The sequence below is a fragment of the Drosophila novamexicana genome, unplaced genomic scaffold, assembly GCF_003285875.2.
Source record: "Drosophila novamexicana strain 15010-1031.04,08,12 unplaced genomic scaffold, DnovRS2.1 tig00001059-arrow-arrow-pilon, whole genome shotgun sequence".
NCBI lineage: Eukaryota > Metazoa > Arthropoda > Insecta > Diptera > Drosophilidae > Drosophila > Drosophila novamexicana.
In genome coordinates, this window is record NW_020824837.1 from 1590103 (window position 1) to 1610764 (window position 20662).

General features: G+C 46.8%; 1 protein-coding gene and 1 non-coding gene across 2 annotated transcripts; one reads left to right on the forward strand and one right to left on the reverse strand.

The window, feature by feature from the left end:
• Positions 1 to 1651: 1651 nt before the first annotated feature.
• Positions 1652 to 20462, reverse strand: LOC115765982 (zinc finger protein ush). The gene is made up of 7 exons (XM_030709744.1): positions 20422 to 20462; positions 5771 to 6681; positions 5304 to 5701; positions 4569 to 4835; positions 3119 to 4505; positions 2917 to 3050; positions 1652 to 2683 (listed from the first exon to the last, which is right to left on the reverse strand). The coding sequence occupies exons 1-7, from the start codon at positions 20438 to 20440 to the stop codon at positions 2233 to 2235; spliced, it is 3567 nt and encodes a 1188-aa protein (XP_030565604.1). The 5' UTR covers positions 20441 to 20462; the 3' UTR covers positions 1652 to 2232.
• Trnac-gca lies at positions 14203 to 14274 on the forward strand. The gene has a single exon. It is a non-coding gene; the product is annotated as a tRNA-Cys (tRNA).
• Positions 20463 to 20662: the final 200 nt, after the last annotated feature.

Here is a 20662-nt window from a genome sequence, read left to right on the forward strand (position 1 = left end):
TCTTTCAGGAGCCCTTTTACATTGGCTGCAGCTGCAGTTGTTGTTTAACAGCGGCCTTAAATCACTCAATTTACATAAACTGTTAGTTAACAGTACTCATTTTAATTGAGCTACATTTTTGCCCCTTAATGCTATGCAATGAAAATTTTTATTCAAACCACTCGGCGACCTTCTGGGCATTTCTGTTCGCCTGGTATTTTGGCAGATTTTAAGAAAAATCTCGGCAGCCAGCGGTTGCCAACGGTCGTTCCTGAAAAGTGATTTTTGCTTTCGGAAATAAAAAAAACAGGAGTTTGTTTTTATTTAAACATTTAATTTAATTAATTTGAACATTTAAATTAAACAAATAAATAATTACAAAATTTTTTTTTTTTTTTTGGAAAATGAGTCATAACTTGGGAATGTCCTTGCAGATTTTCAAAGGACATGGTGCGTTAGGATCATATAGATCCCCTGCATCGATATGCATTAAAATATTAGGGGGTCATCTAAAAATCACAGGACTTGTATTTCGACTTGTAAAATTTCGGTCCCGGAGCGCACGGAAATGGCCCGAAATCACAAATCCTTCAATATCTCCAAAACTAGCAGGACGATCTTAATGAATTTTTGCCAGTTGGTAGGCCTGGTCCATACAATTTATTTGCCACAGGACTCGTCAGGATACGACAGGATATGGCGGAGTTATGACCTATTTTCTCTTTCAAAAATCGTCCTTAAAACTTTGCCATTTGAAGGACTTTCGTCCTTTTTGTTGTATTTTCTTAAATGGGAGGCCGAGCACTATCTACAGTTCAAAGGACATCCCGATAGTCCTTCAAATGGCGAAGTTAGACCCGAATTTTTCGATTTTGGCCACTTTTGCGACTTACCCCCTATGAAAAATTTTGGTGAAATTTTTTGTCGAATCTTGGAAATCCTTGAATGCCAATCGATAGTCCTGTTCCCCACGAGTTCAACGAGGTATATCCTTCCGATATCCTTAAGGATTTGGCCGAGTTATGGGTAATTAAAAAATGTCCTTTTTAGTAAATAAGGCATATCTCGGAAAGTAGAAGGACGATTTTGATGTCCTTTGGACAGTTGATAGCTGTGATCAATACGAGTTGTTTGAAACAGGACTCGTCAGGATACACAAGGATACGGCTGAGCTATGGCCTTTCTAATATTGAAAAGAAATGTCCTTATATCCCGGCTCTTAGGAGGACTTTCGTCCTTTTCCTTGTATATTCTGAATTGGCAGGATAAGCACAGTCTGCTCACCGAAGGACATTTGCATAGTCCTTGAATTGCCCGAGTTATCGCCGATTTTGTAATCATGTCCTTTTATGAAAAACAGCCATAACTCGGTTATATCCTTGCAGATTTTCAAAGGACATGGTGCGTTAGAATCGTAAGGACCATCCGCATCGATCTGCATCAAAATATTATGGGGTCATCTAAGAATCCAGGACTTGATGAAATCGCAGGACACATTCTAAAAACAGAAAGCAGAACATTTTCGTTACATTTTGGTTATGGGAAAATCGTAAAATTAGGGTTATATCTTTATTGTTTATTTTGAATAAATTAATTACTTTTATTGTCGCACACTCTTATTAAATACGTATTACATATATATTTTTTACGTAAATATATATATTTCTATATATATATATGTTTAAATTACACAGTTTTATTTGTTATATAAGTTTGTGGGCTTTAGACGCGTCACGATGTACAATAATAATTATGCATATTATTGGATCTATTAGGATTATTTACCGTTTAGCCCAAAATGGTTATTGGGTAGGTTCTCAGAGAGAACTGGAGAGAGGGAGAGCATAGTCCCCAGGATAAACTCTATGCTATAGATATCGAAAACTTGTAGTTTCTTGCACTTCGATTATGGTTTCTTCTCTTAGTGGTAAGCTTTGGCATGCATTATATGTCATGATTTCTACGGTACAGATACATATATAGTATATATCTTGATCTATATCTACATCTATATCTATCTAGGTGTGGTTGTCTTCATGTATGTATATCTATATTGCCTGGTTATGATTAATCTGGATCTATCTATCGGCGTGTCCTGGCAGGCGGCACAGCTGGAGATTCTCCGCAAATACTTTCGATATCGTGTCGGTGGTGTTGGTGGTGCTGGTGGTTGCGTTTTATGTGGTCCGGTTAGAAGCACTTGTAGTACCATTCCAGCTGCTTGCGCTGCAGCTCCCACATCAGCTGGCTCTCTCAAATGGCCGCCTCCTGCAGGTTCTCCTTGTTCTTCTGCAGCAGGAGCAGCTCGCTGGGCGACTGCAGCGGCAACATGGTGGTGTTTCCCCCAACACCACCAACGACGCCGCCACCACCGACGATCACTGTGGGACTGGGGCTGTCGTTGGCCTCGGGTCGATGCAGCTTGCTCTTGCAGTAGAATTGTTTGTGCGCCAGAAAAGTCTTCACATAGTTGAACGATATGTCGCAGGTGGAACAGTATTTCTTCATGGCCTCCGCAGCGCTCGGGCCGAGCGGCGAGTTGGCCATCGGCGGTGGCAGCGCGGGCGTCGACAGCTCCATGCCCATGTCCAGCGGCTCGGCCTTGATGTGCGTATGCGGCGTTCCAATCGGCGAATTGTTGTTCTCATGCACCAGACTTAGCGTGGCCACCGGCTGCTCCAAGGGCTCCGATTTGATGTGGAAGCTGCAAGAGATTAAGCAAGAGACCTTAAGTTGGCGCTTATTTGTATTTAATTTTAGAAATTCATTAACTTTATGACCTCAACTCGTTTTTAACTGTCATGGGCTTAGGAATTAAGGAATCCAGGCATTTAGATTTTCATTTCTTTAATGCCCATCGATAGTACGGATCCTTATGAGTTGAAAATGGTATAAAATTCTATAATCGGACATTATTTAGCCGAGCTATGTGCTTACCTGGCCTCGCGCTCGCCATTGACCAGGGCTACTTCGGGCAGGACATGCGGATTGGCGTCAAGTTCGCGCGACTCAGGCGAAATGGAGGGCGAACTGAGGGCCACGTGCGGATGCAGCAGCTTCATGTGGCGCAGCTGTGCGGGGCAAACAATTCGTTAGAGTGACAGCTGCTTGGAATTAGGCTGAAGCGATGAATACTCACCACGTTGCCCTTGTAGGTGGAGGCATAGTTGCAGTGATCGCAGTTGAAGAGCTGGGCCGGATGCTGATCGAGCTGCTCGACCTGTCCGGCCAGATCCAGGCTCAAGGCTGGCGGCGGCGGCGGCTGTGCTGCCGCCTGTCCGGCTGCATCTTCCTCGAAGATGCAGGTCATGTAGTGCTCCTCGTTGACGTCGCTGGTCTTCTTGTCGAAATGGGTGCGTATGTGGGTGCGCATGCCGCGCAGCGTGTTGCCCTTGTACTGGCAGATGCTGCAGCGGAACGCCTTCACTGTGCCGTGCATCTCCATGTGCTTGCGTGCCAGCGCCGCGGTCGGGCTGATGACGCCGCAAACCGGACACTTGTTCACGCTGTTCGAGCCGGCGACGACGGCGGCCGGCAGCTGGGGCGTGGCTGCCGGCAGAGGCGGCGGCGGCACAGCGCAGGGCTGGCCCGGCTCATGCAGCGTCTTGCACTTGGCACACTTCTCCTTGAGCTGGGGCACAGTTGCCGCCTCAGCGGGCGCCGCCGCGCTTGCTGCCGCTGCCCCGCCCTTGGGACAGTAATAGTTCTGATGGGCGCGCAGATTATCCAGCGAGGTGTACTTGATGCCGCAGGCGGCGCAGATGAGCTGCTGGTAGGCCACGGGCGTGGTCTCCGCGCCGCCCGGTCCGGCGCCTGGTCCGCTGCGATCCGCCGCCGCGGGTGGTGTCACAGCGCCGATCTTGGGATCAGCCTCGCCGGTCGGCTCCTGGTTGCGCGCGGAGCAATAGTGCTGCTTGTGGGCCAAATAGTTCTCGTATTTACAGAAGACAATGTTGCACTCCTTGCACTTGGAAACGCCCTGCTTGACATAGATCTGCGGCTGCTGGCCGCCGGGTGCGACGCTATTGGCAGCAGCGCTGGCGGGAAAGCCCAGCTTGGTGGCCAGCTCGGCGCTGGTGCTGCTGCCCGCGACGGCTGCGGCGGCGGCGGCTGCCAGCTTGAGCGCCAGCTCGGGATTCGTTTTGGCCAGCAGCGATTCGGTTAGCGCAAAGTCCGCTGGCAGCATGGAGCGCAACGGCGGCAGCTGGTCCAGCAGATGATGTGGCACGGCCACGCCCAGCACCGGCGGCGACATGGAGGCAGCGCTGCCTGCACCAGAGCTGCGCGGACTGATGGCGCGTCGCTTGGGCGAAGGACTCATCGAGGGGCTGCTGGGCAGCGAGGGCGCGCACACTATTTGCTCCGGCGTGACGCTGCCGCCGACTCCGCTCTCTAGATTCTCCTTGGCAGCGCCCAGTAGCGCCTCCTCGGCGTCCAGCAGCGCGGCGGAACGCACCAGCCGTTGGCGCTGGAGCAGCGCGGCGATTGGCGAGCGGCGCAGCGACAGATCCAGCGGCGTAGTCTCACTGCGGGAGGGGGAGCGGGATTAATAAAGGAATTTAAGCAAAGCTCAGCCCGTTGCAACTTACCGTGTGCCGGCGGCTTCCTTGCGCTTTGGCTCCGGCGGACTGCTCTTGGGTTCCGGCTCCATGCCGCTTGAACGCTCTGGCTCCTGTGCGGGCAGGCTCAGCTGCTGCTGGCTGCTGTTGCTGGCCATAGGATTGGGCGTGGCCGTGGGCGTGGCATTGCCCGTGAGCGCATTGATATTGAGAGCCGTGGCCAGCGGCTTGAGGGCGCCATTGTCGAGCGTGAAGCACGTGGATTCCGGATTGACAATGCCCGACGTGGAAGTGGTGCTGCAAATGGACAACAATTGGCGTGAGTTAAATGAAATCCTTGTAGTGTTATGCAAACGAAGAAACAAATAAATTTAAAGAAACTAAAGTTATGTTTACAAAGAAGGTTCGAATCCACTTCTACGAAAAGTCCAAATCTAATCCGAATCGCACATAATATTTCAGACTAGTTTCCAACTCATTTCCAAGCTCTTGGTAAAAGTTCATTAAAGTTTGATATGATCAAGCGAACGCGAACATGTTCGAGCTAAACAGTTCGAGCTAATCAGCAGTCGAACGACTCAATTATTTAGCAGCAACTCGAACACCTCGGTCCGAACAAGTTTAAGTCTTGACTAATTGTTTAAGTATTCGAAACGCGTTATGTTTGACTTATTGCTGAGCTCTAGTTCGAGCCCTGCACCGAAGCAGAGACAACTTTTACATTTGGATTTGCTGTAGAGGTTAAAGTTAACGAGCAATACTCACAGTGGACCCGGTATGAGGCTGGCTGCGCGTATGAGCGAGCAGGGCACTATAATGATGGGATTGGTGGGCAGCGCCAGAAAGGGTTGCGGCGGCGCCACCTGCAGCGAGGCGGCGGCAGCAGCTGCGGCAGCCGCAGCCGCAGCAGCAGCAGCAACCATTGCCGGCGTGGGTGTCTTGTTGCGCGTGCTCTGCGGACTGTGGGCGCCGCTGTGCTTGCCCGCTGCGGCGGCAGTTGGAGCTGTTGTTGCGGCGGGGGGACCCGTGCCGGCGCTAGCCTCCGGCTTGGGCGTCAGCTGTCCGTCGCTGCGCCGGGAGCTGCAATAGTGCTGCTTGTGGGCGCGGTAGGTCTTGATGTTGTTGAAGCGTATATCACAGTCGCTGCAGTAGCGATCGATTTGCTGTGGGGAATGCGAGGAGGTCATGTTAGCTTTTGGGCTGGGCTTTGAGCTGTGCGTCAACCAACTCACTTGACTAGAGCTCTCCTCGAGCACACCGGCCGTGGCAACGCCACCAACCCCGCCGTTGGCCACCAGGCTGTTGAGGCTGGGCGCCGCCGGCGAGGTCTGGTGCATGCGCATGTGCCGATTGAGGGAGACCTTCTTGTCGGCGCTGTAGGAGCACTGCGTGCACGCGTATTGCTTGCCCGTGCGCGCCATTTTTGCTGGTGGCTCTGAGCCGGAGCTGCCGCCGCTGGAGCTGCTGTTGGCATTGCTGCCGGGGCCGGAGCCGGAGCCAGCTGCTGTGCCGGATGTCAGCTTGTCGCCGGCGGGCGTCATCTCCTCGTCGGCGTCCTTGTTGCGATGCGAGCAATAGTAGGCCTGGTGCGCCTCCAGCGTTGAGGGCGAGCTGAAGGCTATGCCGCAGGGCAGGCACATAAACCGCGCTGGCTTCAGCAGCGGTTCCACCAGGCTGCTGGCATCGGGCAGACTCTGCTCGGGCTTGGCCAGCTGCGGCGGTGGCGCCAGCAGGCGTGGCTCGTGCGGATGCAGCTCCTTGGCGTCCGGCTTCAGAGCCGGATCGGAGGCGAGCAGCGCATTCAGACGCAGCTTGGGCAGCATTGTCGGTGGTGTGGGCGTTGCCGGCGGGCTGGGCGTGGCTGCCGCTGAAGGCGGCGTCGCCGGCGTATCAGCTCGCTCCAGCTTGGGCACCAGCTCGGGCGTGGGACTACGCGGCGGCGTCGTCGAGCTGTCGGCCACACTGGCGCTGGCCTCCTGCGCTGCCTGGGCCTCCTCGACCATGTCCTGATCCATGTCAGTCTCCTCGGGCTGCTCGGAGGCGTTGCTAGTTTGGTTCTGGTTTTCGAGCTGCGCGTCTTCAAGCTGCTGCTGCGGCTGTTGTTTCTCCTCGCTAAGCTCGTGTGCGCCCAAATCTTTGGATTCTGCAAAGATGCAAAAACAAATAATTAATGACGCCCAACGTGTGAAATCAAGAGTACATATTTAAAGTTGAATAAGGCATGGATGTATGGACAAATTTGTATAGTTTTATTATTATTTATTTTATTGTTGATAAATGCGTCTAAGTTCCATGAGCCTGCGTCGAGCTAACTAAATAAAGGCGCCCAACGTAGGATTACAAAAGAATATATTATATATAAAGTTATGGATGGGGGTGGATGTGAAATGGAAGTATGGAAAACTTTTTGTTTTATTATTTATTTTATTGTTGAAAAAAATCGTCTAAGTTTCATGAGTTTATGTGGGACTAACAAGCGAGAAATCGCCGGTTCAAAACCGGCACCAATTCCTCATATTTATATTTGTTTATTACGCCACAAAGTGAGCAGTGGACGATGCCGGGTAACTTCTGCCCGTATCTGTATAAAAGACCAAACAGTTAACAAATTTGATTGCCCGGCTGCCAAGGCGAATTCCATGTATGCATCAAATGCGGCCAGAGGTTAGCAATTATTATCGAACAAATTGTCAGCGTTTCGAGAGTCGAGTCGACAGGCAGCTGTGAAAACAATGCGACGTTGTCCCCAGTTGAGAGACTGGAGAGTCGCGAGGTTGTCGACCAGGTTGACCAGGCTGAGCAGGCTGGGCAGTCGAACTGGCGACCAATCGACCATTTGGCTTTAAACATTTATCCCGCGAACGCATCTCGAGGCTGTTGCGGATTACGTGGAAAAGCTGGCAACTGGAAAAGCCGCATGGTGGTCAGAGCTTGGCACAGTTGATGATTAGAGCACACGGCCAGGCATCTGACATCTGATTTGTATTTGTTTTGGCCACAAAATATTATAACGACCAGCGATGCGGCAGATAAGCGCAGCAGCAGCAGCAGCAGCAACAGTCGCAGCAACAGTTGCGCGGCGGACAGCAACATGGCCAGCAAATAGATATGAAGGCGCCGATAAACCAGCCCACAGAGACCAGAGAGTCTGCTCGTGCGGGCCGCCAATGCGCGTTGACCTGTCAATTGTGGGCTATTGAAATGTCAGCGCAACTTGTTGCCCGTTTGTTGCCCGCTTTGCCTGTTGCAACTGTAATTTGTTGCCGTTGTTGCTGTTGTTGTTGCTGTTGCTGTTGTTCGTTGCCAAGTTCGTCGCCTCAGTCTTTTGATTGCTGGGGACGCATTGACGCGCCGCGGTTGCGCCCACCGCACGTTCGCCCTAATTGCAGTGTCGATTTTCACGAATTCACACACAAATGCTGCACCACGTGAACAATCAGACAGCATCGCGCGTTCGCCATCTCTGCACCCAAAAAAAAAAGCTTCCATTGAAAGCGACCCATGGCCCCAGCTCAAGCTGGAGCTGCTCCGTCTCGACTCCTCTCTGGCCCGGCGCATTCCAGCGCATTCTGCTTATTTGTAAGATATTTATTGCCATCGATTGGCGCGCGATAAGCAGCACACGTAAAGTGTTTGCCGGTTACGGCGCAGACTACACGCCAGCAACAACAACAGCAGCAGCAACAACAGTTCCAGCTTCAGCTCCAGCTTCGCAGCTTATCCAGTTTGTGTATGGACAAAGCTTAACCAGGCGCAAAGACGCTAACAATGGGCTCCAAAAGCTGCAGTTGCTGCCGGCAGCGACAGCTGCTGCTGCTGTTGTTGCTGTTGCTGCTGTTGCTGCTGCTGCTGTTGCTGCTGCTGCTGAGGATTAGCTCTGCGCTGCGTCATTTTATTGTTGTTGCTGTTTCGTTTGTTTAGCCATTTCGTAAGGTCGTCTCGCACACCTCAGCAATAGTTACATACACACACACACAGCACACACTCACATACACACTCGCACTTGCAACGGCAACGCCAACAATTGTTTATCAATTTGTTAAATCAGCTGCGCCGCGCCGTTGCCGTTGCCGTCGCCGTTTGCGATCGATCGTCGCCGATAAGCAACACACACACACACACACACACACAAACACACATACACACAACATGAGCGTTGGGGGGCAGCGGGTGCAGCCTGCTCTTGCACTTTATCAGCCGGCAGATTATTGTTGCTGGTTTCTCACTTGGCCAGCATGGTTGCTGCCGCTGCCGCTGCTGCGGCTGCTGCTGGTGGGCGTTGTATGCAGCCATAAACAATCGAGTAATTTGGCTTAAACCAGGGCCAGCCTGTGTGTGGAGTCGGGCTCGATTAAGGGGGGGGGGGGGGGGGGGGGGGGGAGCTGCTGCAAGGGCAAGGCGACCCTTTGTTCATTTGTCGCTGGTGAATGCCGGACCGCCATCGCGGCTAATCGTTGCGAGCCGAAGGTCACTTAACTCAACAAAAAAAAAAGAGAAGAAGAAAAGTAACAAGAAAGCTCCAAATGGGAAGGCACGACTAAAAGATATCCTGGGAACAACTGAACATGCCTAGCAGAACACAAATACACAAGCAGTTTAGAGAGAAGCTGTGCTTCCTTTACTAGAGCCTAGATATAAAATTTTGTGTTTGTAGCTACAATAGTTTTAAGGATATGCTCAAGAAACTTAGTCTGAAAATCGATAATAATCGATTATAATAACAAAAGAAAGTTATCGATAATTCGAATGCAGCTCTTAAAATTTTTGAAGTGTGCTCGAAGAACCAAGTCGTTAACCCGATATTTATCGATTTTAAATGCAATTGTAAAGTTATCGATAATTATAAGCAGACTAGGTCTGCATTTGCTTTGGGTGAAGCTGTGATTTTCTGATTTTGCAAAGCCAAGAGCTAACGGACAAGCGTACTTTGCGAGCTCAATTCGGCTACTTAGGATATTCTTAGCTTAAGGGTGTACAAGATGCCTGCTTCTACATGTTACCAAGCTTAAGCACAACTCAATATACCCCATTTAACGCACCAGTACAGGGTATATATATGGATAAAAAAACTTCAAAGTGTAGGCAGCAAGCTCAAGCTTTTTTGGCCAGAGTTTTTTGGAATCTTGATCGCTGTGTGGCAAAGCAGACTCAGCCAGTCGCGCCTAGGCAGCTCCAGCTGCGACGCCAGTTGGTCTGGTCGGTACTTGGTACTTGCAACAGTTGCATGGGGCGTATGCGTAATGTTTAGTTGGGGGCGTGCCAAGAGCCGCTCGCTTTGCATGGGGCGTGGGAGTGGGAGCAGGAGCAACTATTTTAGTTAGTTATAATTAAACAAATTTTCCCAGCGGGCTGCAGCCAAACAAATTGAAAAACGTGAGCCGCACAATCGGCCCGAGTTGCCGGAGTTGCCGGAGCTGCTGATAACGAAAATCTTCATTTTCGCGCGAAAATGTTGCCACCTTGTGGCAATCAACGCCATCGGCAGCCAGTGGGGACTCGGCCTCGCCAGCCTTCGGGGGCAGCTTATCAATTGTTATTAATCAACAACAAAAGGCAGCAAAAACAAATCCAGAGAGCGCTAAATTCAGCAATTCGCCAAATCGAAAAGAAGAAAAACAAAAACAAAAAAAAAAACGAGAAGAAAAGAAAAAGAGAATCGCGTTGCGGGCAACATTTCATTTCACACTTTGGCTCTTGAATACCCTGTATCAGTTGGAAATAGTTAAAGGGTAGTTTAAGATACAGATGTTCTAATCTGAAACCTATTATGGATAGAATGATATATGTTCGTATTTATGAAATTGAAGAGCTGAGCCAAGTCTTGCTTGTCTGTCTCTCAGATCTCTGAGCAAAAACCAGATGGAGCCAGAAAATTTCGTATTCAATTTGTTTAACAAAATGGAATCTTTAAAAAGCGAGGGTTGGAAAGGTGGCAAACAGTTACAAAAAATATTATAGAAAAAAAAAGAAATCTAAATTTTAGAGAATAAAAAACATTTAGCCCAATCTCACTCAATTCCGATAAAAATAAATACAATTTCAATTTTTTTTTCTTAAAAATTTATCATTTGTCTGTGCTTTATATTATATTATTGTTATTATCTTTATCTGAAGTCTCGGTTATATATAACATGATTATAATTATCTTACGTACTTTTTTTACTATTTGTATGCCCTTTCCTAAACATTTCTCTATATTTTCAGTTTTATATAATATTACTTTATCAAGACTTCTCTTAAATTCCATAAATTTTATTTTCACACCTAACAGGGTATCTGCTAGTCGACTAATGATAGCAAACATATACGTTTTTTTTCGGCTGCAACTCTGGCTGCATCTTGAGCGTTAACCCGTGCAAATAATCAACATTCTCATATCTTGGGGGCTTCGCGCAGCTATTCGTGATTTACTCGCAGTTTTTTTGTTTTGTTGTTTTTTTTTTTTCAGCACCTTCTTAGCGCTATGGGAAACGGCGGACCAGTCAAATTCTTTGATCAGCGCGGATAAGCAATTTGGTTGCCCAGCTCTTCTCTATATACTTATATGTATGTACTCTATACAATTTGCTGAGTAGCAAAAATTGGCACTTCGATTTATGGAAAGTACATAAAAGTAGTTGGACAGTTTCTGGATTTGTCGAGATCCGGAACTATCAGAGCTAGAGAGAGCTATATATTCTATTATTTTATATAGTTATTTTATATATTTAATTATTTTATTTAGGCATTATTTAATTAATAAAATGATTGGGTTTTTCTAAGCGTCGGACTAACAAGCTGCAGGTCATTGGTTCAAATGCATTAGTCGATGGATTTGTTATTATTTAAACTGTGTTAAAACTTAAAGCATCTAAATTCAAACTGAAACCGCGTCACATGCTAGCAAAAAAGCAGGCTTTATGAACCAAACCTAAAGTCGAGGCATTTGGTTTTTGAGTACAGAACATCCCCTGGTTGGGGCACGCCCAATTAGGAGCATCCAGTCGCTTCTTGGCTGCGAATTTGTCTAGTAGACGAATCATACAGAGACTCGTATGAATGCGATCGCCGACTTCGACCTGGCTCTCAACGTTCAGAGCTGGCGACTAATTTAGTGCACGGAGCGCGCGCGTCTCCAGGTAGATGTCACCGGGCGAGGTATCGACAACTGCTGCTCCGAAAAAGTGGGTAACCATGTACTCTATCTGCAATCTATGGAAGCTACAAAAACACAAAGTCTTCGGGCAGAGTGTAGGCTCGCGAAATGGAATCGGCGGAGGACTGCCTGGCCCGGCAATTCCTCGAAATCAAGCAAGTCTCAAACTCTTTTTGATGTCTTAATTAAAAAACGTGCAAATGATGCGACAGGGGCGGGGACGGGGACAACGGAACGGATCGGAGGAGCCGAGAGGGCCTCTGTGTGCACAGAGTTCAATGTTGAGCAATTGATGCAACTGTTGAGATGTGTTGCAGCTGCTGTTGTTGTTGTTTCCAGTGCGGCACGGCATGCTGATAAGGCAGCAGGGCTAGGAGGGAAAGGAGAAGGGGCTGGTTGTGGCAGGGTTTTGGGTTAAGAAATTGTCGCAGTACTTGAAAATTTCGTGTGAGCACGCTCAGCGTCGATTGTTGCTGCTGTTGCTGTTGCTGGCTGCGGCGAGCGCTTGATCGCTTGATCAGCAGCAGCAGCAGCAGCAGTAGGAGAAGCAGCAGCAGCAACTGTTGTCGTCTGTTAGCAACACACACACACACACACACACACACACAAAGACACACATTCGGCTGATCAATTGCGATCAGCAGTTTCAGCTGCTGTTGCTCCCACAATCTCGTGTGTTGTTGCTGCTGTTGCTGCTGCTGTTGCTGCTGTTTCCGTGCCTGTTGCAACTGTTGCACAAATTTAAATTGACCCAAGTGCAAGTTTGAATGTTGCTAATCTATAATCGCTTTGCCAGCCAGCCGAGTGTGTGTGTGTGTTTGTGTGTTGCCATGTTGCTGTTGTCTACAGCAGCAACATGTTGCTGGCAGTCTCATAATTTGCGTTTATTAAACACGGCCTTCATTTGCATAAACGTCCGCTTGTTTTAGGGATTAACATCACAGCGCAATGTCGCTGGGTATCATCATCAGCTCCAACAGCAGCTGTTGTTGCTGCAGCAACAGCAACAGCAACAACCAGCAAACAGCACGGCAACAACATTGGCAACAAATCACGCTTCTGCCAGATCAATCAAGTACATTTCAGCAGCAACAAACTGACAATTGCTGCCAGCCATTGCTGACAATTCAATTGTGTGCAGAAACTCATAGACACGACAGCAACATAGATGAAGACGGCGGCAATACTCCAACAGCGAAAAGGAAAAGAGATTTCTCTCGTTTGGAGCTGCCCTCGTTTTACAGTTACACTAAATTCGTGAGGGCGGCGACACGCCCCAAACACAGCAGGGCGACCGCACAGGGTGCACAAAGAGCGGGGGGGAGAGGGCTGATTGCAACTGAGAAATCGTGTCTGTGGCATTGTGTTAACTTCATTGCTTTTGCCCATTTTGATGACTTTGATGAGTTTATCAACAAAAAGCAGCCACGACACACAGGAGGGAGCAGAGGGGGGGTGGGGGGATTGTCCAACTGGCATCTGTTTAGCCGTAAATTAAAGAGGCGCGAACATTGCTGCGAGCTGTGTGAAGAAATTGCAATAAGGCAAAGACACAAACAAAAAGAAACAACGGACCGCACACACAGCAGAGGAGCCTCCGGGTGGCAAAGGGGGCAGCAACAGGCGTCGCCTCGCTCAAGTTGCTAACAAGATGCGCGCAGGCAACGACAACAGCAACAACAGCAGCAACAAGAACAGCAACAACAACAGGCAGTTAACAAGAGTACAAAGCGAAAAGCCGACACGCAGCAGCAACAGACGCCGCAGAGCCAAGTCCAGCTACCAAATCCAGTTGGCAAAAATACGAAAAAAATAAAAGGTAGGCCACGCAACATGCGGCAGCAACGAGCTTGCCACCGCGCTCGAGTGACTAACAAAGCGGCGCAGCAGACACATCATTACCTACCAATTAGGCGCCCAAAAAGCGCGTGTGTGTGCAAGTGTGTGCAAGTGTGTGTGTGTGTGTGTGCGTGTGTGTGTGTGTGGGGCAGCAGTCGAGCCGAGCTGCTCGTTTGGTGGCACAATAAACGTTTACAACAAGCAACATGCAGCGAAGGGGCGAAGGGCAGGCCGAGTGACTGACAAGACAGCCAACGCGAAATAAGCCATATGCAGGCCAAAGAAGAAGCAGCAACAACAACAACAACATGAGGAGGAGAACCATGAGAACAGTGGAAGCTGGCGAATTGTCTACCTGTTTGGCCTACCTGCCTGTCTGCCTGCTGCTGCTGTTGATGAAGTGCAAAGTGCTCGCTAACAGCTTGTAATGAGTTCAAAGTGTGGCCTTTTATGCAAAAACTTAACGAGCAGACAGCATGAGAAAATGAAGCAGTAGCAGGAGCTGAGGAGTTGGCTCATAAAAGCCAAGTTGCACTAAAAAAAAGAATATTGCTGTGATAAAGTGTGTGTGTGTGGCATAGAGGCACGTTTAAACCATATTAAGCGCTGTGCAACACTGCCTGTCTTGTGGCGCCACCTAGTGCTCCAGCTGGAGTCTAATCTTCAACATCCTTAATCTTACTTACATCAGGGGATATAGCTCAGTGGTAGAGCATTCGACTGCAGATCGAGAGGTCCCCGGTTCAAACCCGGGTGTCCCCTGAGTTGATCTTTTTTTTAGAACAATTTTTTATAAGCAATAGTAGCAATAGTATTTATACATTCCACCTCTATTCTTATACCCTATGCTATTCCTATTATGTCATATTTAATTGTGTTCAAACAGAAATCGAAAAAAATGAATTTTGGTATTTAAAAATTGTACACAAATTGATTATGATATTGATTGATATTGATTGATGAAGAAACAAGGTCTTAAACATAGAAAAAGTTTTCTAAGAAAATTTCAACTGTTTCCATGCATTTTACAATACTGTCCATCAGCTTAAAGCAGATCAAAGAGCTTCAAGTGAGCTTTTGCAAGCACATTTCTTTTAGCTTAAAGCTTTCAGGGGCTTTCAATAGTCTCTGCTTATGCCAACTTAAGCATTCAGCGAGTTTTCTTTAAAAACTATGTCTTAAAACTGTGCCCTAAAATAAAAGAATACTCTCCAATTTTCAAGCATTTGTATTGAGTACAATTAGCTTATGCTGCAGCTACGTTCAGCTGCAATGTCATTTGGCATTAATCAAGACTTAATCTCATATTTACACACACACACACACACACACACACACACACACACACACACACACGCACACACGCACACAGACGCATACAGAGCTGACTCAACAAATCAGCTCAATCAGAAAACGGTTTCGAATTCAATTTGAAATAATTCGATTTATATGTCCCTCCCCCTACGCCAATAGTTGGACTTGCCACCGAATGCTGCACAAACATTACTTGTGGCAACTGGAAGTGTCAACAGGCAACATTTACAATAAATATTACAGCCAAACGCCAATTGACGAGGGTCAACTGCAAACAGAAATGAATCGCCAAATGGCCAAATCATGGCCTCAACTTGGATGTTGAGTGGTAGAGGGGGAGGGGGTGAGGGGGGGGGGGGGGGGGGGGGGGGTAGGGCACATTTCCGACTCGTAACTAGCTAATTGACAGCCATTTGAATACACTCGAATGTCAAGCAAATGCCACTCATTCATTTTATTCGCATTCACATTTTATTCAAACGTTATGCAAGAAATGATGTAAACTCAGCCCGAATAAAATGCGTCTCATATCACATAAAAAAATTACAACATAAATCACACACACATGCACACACACGCACACACACGTTCATACTTGGGCTGCTGTATTAAAAATAATATCGTCGTCTGGCCGACAAAGATAAGAAAATTTATCCAAAGGATTGCGTGGTGTTATGGCCACCGCCGAGCCAAGTCACTCACCAGCTCAGACAGTTGGGCAGCTACCTCCCCCCCCCCCCCCCCTACCCCCTCCTGCCCACCGACTCAACATCCTGCCCCAACCCTTGACAGCTTTGAAACCACAAGGACAAGGCCAAAGCTGACAACAGCCCAACCCAATCCAACTCAGCCCAACACACACACGCACACATTTTATGACCAGTTCAAGTCGAAGGCATCGCCATCATCATCATCATCGTCATCATCCTTGTGATGGCAAGACAGGAGCCGCACAGGCCCTGGCCAGGAGCTGAGGACTTAGGCCGCTGGCTGTTTGCCTGCGTCGCTGTGTTTTCCGATCTGTGGCCAGCGATATATATTTTTATATGCTGAACCCATTGAAAGTGTGCAAAAAGGGTATAATGTTTTTTTAAATTTCAAATATATAGACAGCAGAAATTTATCGATTTGTATAATAACGATAAATATCGATTTTGAGACAAAGGTTTTAATATGTGTAAGAAGGGTTTAATATTTGTATAAACCATATTCAACAGGAATTGATCGATTTTTTTAAAAATCGATAAATATCGATTATTAAAAAAAGTAAGGTAAGAGAAAGCACAGCTGTTGCAGTGCGCGTTTTGTGTGTATTATTAAGTTCTTCTCTGTGAGCAGAGGGTATCTGCTAGTCGCGCACTGCCAACTAGAGCCCACAGTTTTTGGTTTGTTTGTTAAAGCGAGCGAATAAATTTCATAAATGCCCGCGCGACAGTAAAAGGATTACGAGGCCAAGTGCCTGCTAACCCCTACCTCATCCCCTTAATTTGAGCGTGTGTGTGTGTGTGTCAATATTTGGGCACATGTGCAGTAGGCCTGGGTAATTTATTGTTAAAAACTCAAGTAAATTTTATTTGCCACCCCCTCAAGAAATGGGCGCCAGCCAAAAAAGAACGCAAAATAGAACGCGAAGCGGCAGAAGCGAGAGCCTGCGGGCTGCTGAAGATTTGATACCCTCATAACTCATTAAATGTAACCCTAGGCAAAGCTATGCAAATGATATATAGTTATCTTGGGTAAAACATGATAAAATTCTGTTAATATTCACTAGAGGAAATTACCCGGCGTTGTCTGGTTCAAATGAATAATGGTAAAAATGCAATGATATATAGTCATCCCTACTAAAAATAAACAAATTCTATTATTTTTTACGAGAGCAAATTACCCGGCGTTGTCTGGCTCAAAGGAATAATGCTGGAGATGCAGCTTACCTATAAATTTGAAGCGACCTGTCTTGGGAATACAGAACAATATTTATAGTATGTAATTTCGAAGAATATATCATGGAAAATATGCTTATTTTTTCTTAAACTTGGATTGCATTTTCCACAAATTTTTTCTATGTGAATTATATGAATTTGTGATCCGATATATATAATGCAAGCGGCAACTTTTAGATCAAGATAGCTTTACAGTAAACTTAGTTCACATAGGTAGAGACAGTGGAGCATGGCTATGGCGACTTAGCTAAGCTTTCAAAAAGGAAGCTATGTTTTTGAAAGGCTTTCGAAAGCGTCTGCTGTAATGCGTTGCAAGTTTAGAGAGCAACTTATAAGACCCCCTTGGTAAGGGTATACGATTTTTTTTGCTTCGTAATCTATTATATCCAAACACACGCACACACACACATGCAATGCACTTAATCATAAATACAAAATATGAGCAGGCGCCAGTTTCAATTCAAGCGAAAGTTGCCTTCAGTTCCGTTCAGTTCGGTTGCCAATGCGGTCACAGTGCGTATGCGTAATGTGAGGTGGAATGTTGTTGTTGTTGCTGATGTTGTTGCTGTTGGAGTCGATGGACGTTGCCGATAAGCCAGGCGCGTAATGGATTTTTGTTTTGGCCCCACTGTTGGGCGTTTGTTGTTAGCTTTTATTTTCATTTTTTTTCGTTTGTTTTTTTTTTTTTTTTTTTTTTTGGTGCAGCAGCAATTGCTGCTGCTGTTGACGATTTTGTAGCCCGCAGCAATGCGTCCCGCATGCCAAACTTGCGCTGTTGTTGCTGCCTTCAACTTGGTCGCGATAGTCAAACAGCACAAAAAAAAAAAACAAACAAAAAAAAAGTAAAGAAAATAAACAAAAAGTCGGCCGTCAAATGATTAATTACATGCCGAAAAGCTATCTAACAATTTGACTCGCTGTCTGTGTGTATTTTGGATTGTCATTAAGACAGGGCAAAAGGAGCACAGCAACAACAACAACAACAACAACAACAACAACAACAACAACAGCAACAACGAATAATAAAAAATTATGCCTCAGATAAAATGCCATTAGAGAGCGGCGCTCCAGTGTGCATGTGGGCACAGCCAGGCGGCAAAGGGGGAGTGGCAGGCGGGCAGCTCACTTAGCGCCATTAGAAGACAAGCAGCCAGCAGCAAAAGCAGCAGCAGCAGCAGCAGCAGCAAAAGCAACCAACCAAAAAACGCTGCCAACAACAGCAACAACAACAATTGCTGAGGCCAGGCCAGGCGCTGGGGTACTGCAAGTATGCAATTCTGCCAGATAAGCCGAAGCATTCATGAATTTTACAGATAAAAACCACACACACAGAGAGAGTGAGCGAGTGAGATACAAAGCTTGTAGATGCGCTTACAGTACATTGCACAGCAGCAACAACAGCAAATGAAGAGCGCCAAAAGTGAGCAGCAGCAGCAGCAACAACAACAATCGCAAGGTTGCCTCGCTGGGCGGCCACCTCCCTATTTAGGGCTGGGCAATCAGCAACAAACAAGGCCCGCAAAGTGCATGTGGGAATGCGGCAGACGGGCGGGCGTGCACGACTAGCAGTTGCTCAGTGCCAGTGTTGCGAAACGAACAATGGCAACAATTATAAAATTTACAATGGTATCGAGTTGCATAAGTAAAAAAAATCGATGCGTGCACTATCGATAGTAATGCTGTTAAGATGGATAACACCATCGATAACACTATCGATAACGCTATCGATAACACTATCGATAACTCTAGCGAAATAATTATTGATATACCTATCGAAAGCAGAAAGGGGCGATACTTCTACTCATTTCACATTGTGATTTATCGATTCCATAAACAAAAGAACTATCGTTAGCAAATTTGATGACAATACGAATTATAGTATCAAATAAAATTAATTGAAAGTGAGAACCAAAGAGCTTACCATCGATATTATTCATGGTATTATTGATATTATTATTCATGGTATTATCAATATTATTAGTCAAGAAATTATTAATTATTCATCGATAGTTATTATATCGATAGTTTATTTTAATTGCCAGTGTTGGCTAACCAATTGCAAGTCAAATTCTACACTTGAAACGTGTATATTGTCCTGTTCATTAGATACATTGTATATGTGTATAATCGAATTATTTGGTTATACTGGCATTTTACAACACTGTGTTCAGCAAAGCGCTTGCTCTAGTTGTTATGCCCTTTCAGGTGTTTTACTCAGGTTAGAATTCAAGCGCACACACAAAAGCCAAAAGCAGTTATCAGACAAGTGGACACAGAGAGAGAGAGAGAGAGAGAGAGAGAGAGAGAGAGAGAGAGAGAAGGATGGAGAGAGTAAACGAGAAGGCTGAAAGGAATGTGACTCTGCGCTTTGCCACACTTTTTTGTGGTTATTGTTGTTGTTGTTGTTGCTGGATGGTTGGTCTGCTGCGTTGCCATGGAGTGTCAACAGCTAGATAAAGATTACCGCAGACAAACGCCCACTTTTGGCGCGCTGTTACGCCCACTGGGCCACTCGTGCTGCCTGTGTGTGTGTGTGTGTGTGTGAGTGTGTGTGTGGCTGCTGCAAATCTTTCACTGACGCAGCACAAAAAGGCCACGTGGTAGGGCGCCCGAGGGCGGGCGAGGGACAACACCAATGCCTGCCGGCTGGGGGATTATTAATGATGAATGCTTGAGAAGGCAGCGAAATGGCGTGGAATCTGGCAGCAATCCACCCCACCTCCCCTTCCTCTCGCAAGCCAAACACCAGCAAAGGTCGCAGGTTGACCAGCGCCACACTCGAACATCATCATCATCATCAGAAGCAGGAGCAGGAGCAGAAGCAGGAGCAAGAACATCATTGAATGTGGTCGGGGTTCAGTTTAGATTTAGGGTTAGAGTTGGGCTGGGTTGGGTTGGGGTGAACATTGACATTGCTGATGATTATGAAGTGATATGAAATTGATGCCAATGATGATGCCAGCTAAGTCAAAACACGCACAACTTGACAGCACTTCAGCGCAGGGCGCGGCGGTTGCTTCATCATATCCTGTGCTGAGGCAAAAAAAAAAAATGTAACCAAAAGGGGTTGTCAACTCGCTGACTGGGGTTGGGCTGACAGAATTCGAGCCGGCAAAGGGTTCGACTCCACACAGTTGAGGTGTCAAAAACGCAACCGCAGCCGCAGCTTTAGCCCGGGCAGGGTGCTGAGTGGATTGTGACTTCAGCTTTTGGCTTTGCTCGACCAATCAACGCTTTTGGCCTTGCAGCCCTGCTGATAACAGAGGGAGAAAAAAAAAAGAATATATATATATGTATAGAGAGGAGCAGGAGAAATTGGTATTAAATTAGAAGGATGGCTCGCGCTGACACTGGATATGAGAGCAGATTAAATTTTTATTGGCAAAATATCAGCAGGCCAGCAGACGACAACTGCCGCACACACACGCACACACACAGGCACACACACAGGCACACACACACACACATCAAGCAATTTATGTTTGGCATTAACCGTTTTCGTGTCTGCCTCTGGGAAATGCGCTGCTGACTGCAAACTGATAACAGTTTTGGCTACTCGCAATGGGTTAGAGCGGGGCCATGGGGCAGCTTGTGGCTTGGGGGTTGTGGGGCGTGGTTGGGCGTATAGCTAGGTACAGTCAAGCGTCACACTCACCTCTGCTGTCGACGGTCATCTCTTCTGTGGTATCGGAACAATCACCTGCAGAGCAAAGGAAAGAGAGAGAGAGAGAGTGAGTGAGAAGGCAGTTGCAATGCACTTAGAAATAAAATTGCTAGCTTAATCAAAAAAAATTGCCTTATAAGGTTTACGAATAAAAAATGTTGTTATGTAAATTAGAAAAAAAAAATAAATAAAATTAAATTTAAATAAATAAATTGTTCATATAAAAAGATTT

Excerpts from the sequence above, each read along its gene's own strand:
- LOC115765982 (XM_030709744.1), bottom strand. Across the intron at positions 4,836-5,303 it reads AGCCTCATACCGGGTCCACT|CACCACTTCCACGTCGGGCA; the intron begins GTGAGTATTGCT and ends GTCCATTTGCAG. Across the intron at positions 3,051-3,118 it reads CCACCTACAAGGGCAACGTG|CTGCGCCACATGAAGCTGCT; the intron begins GTGAGTATTCAT and ends TGCCCCGCACAG.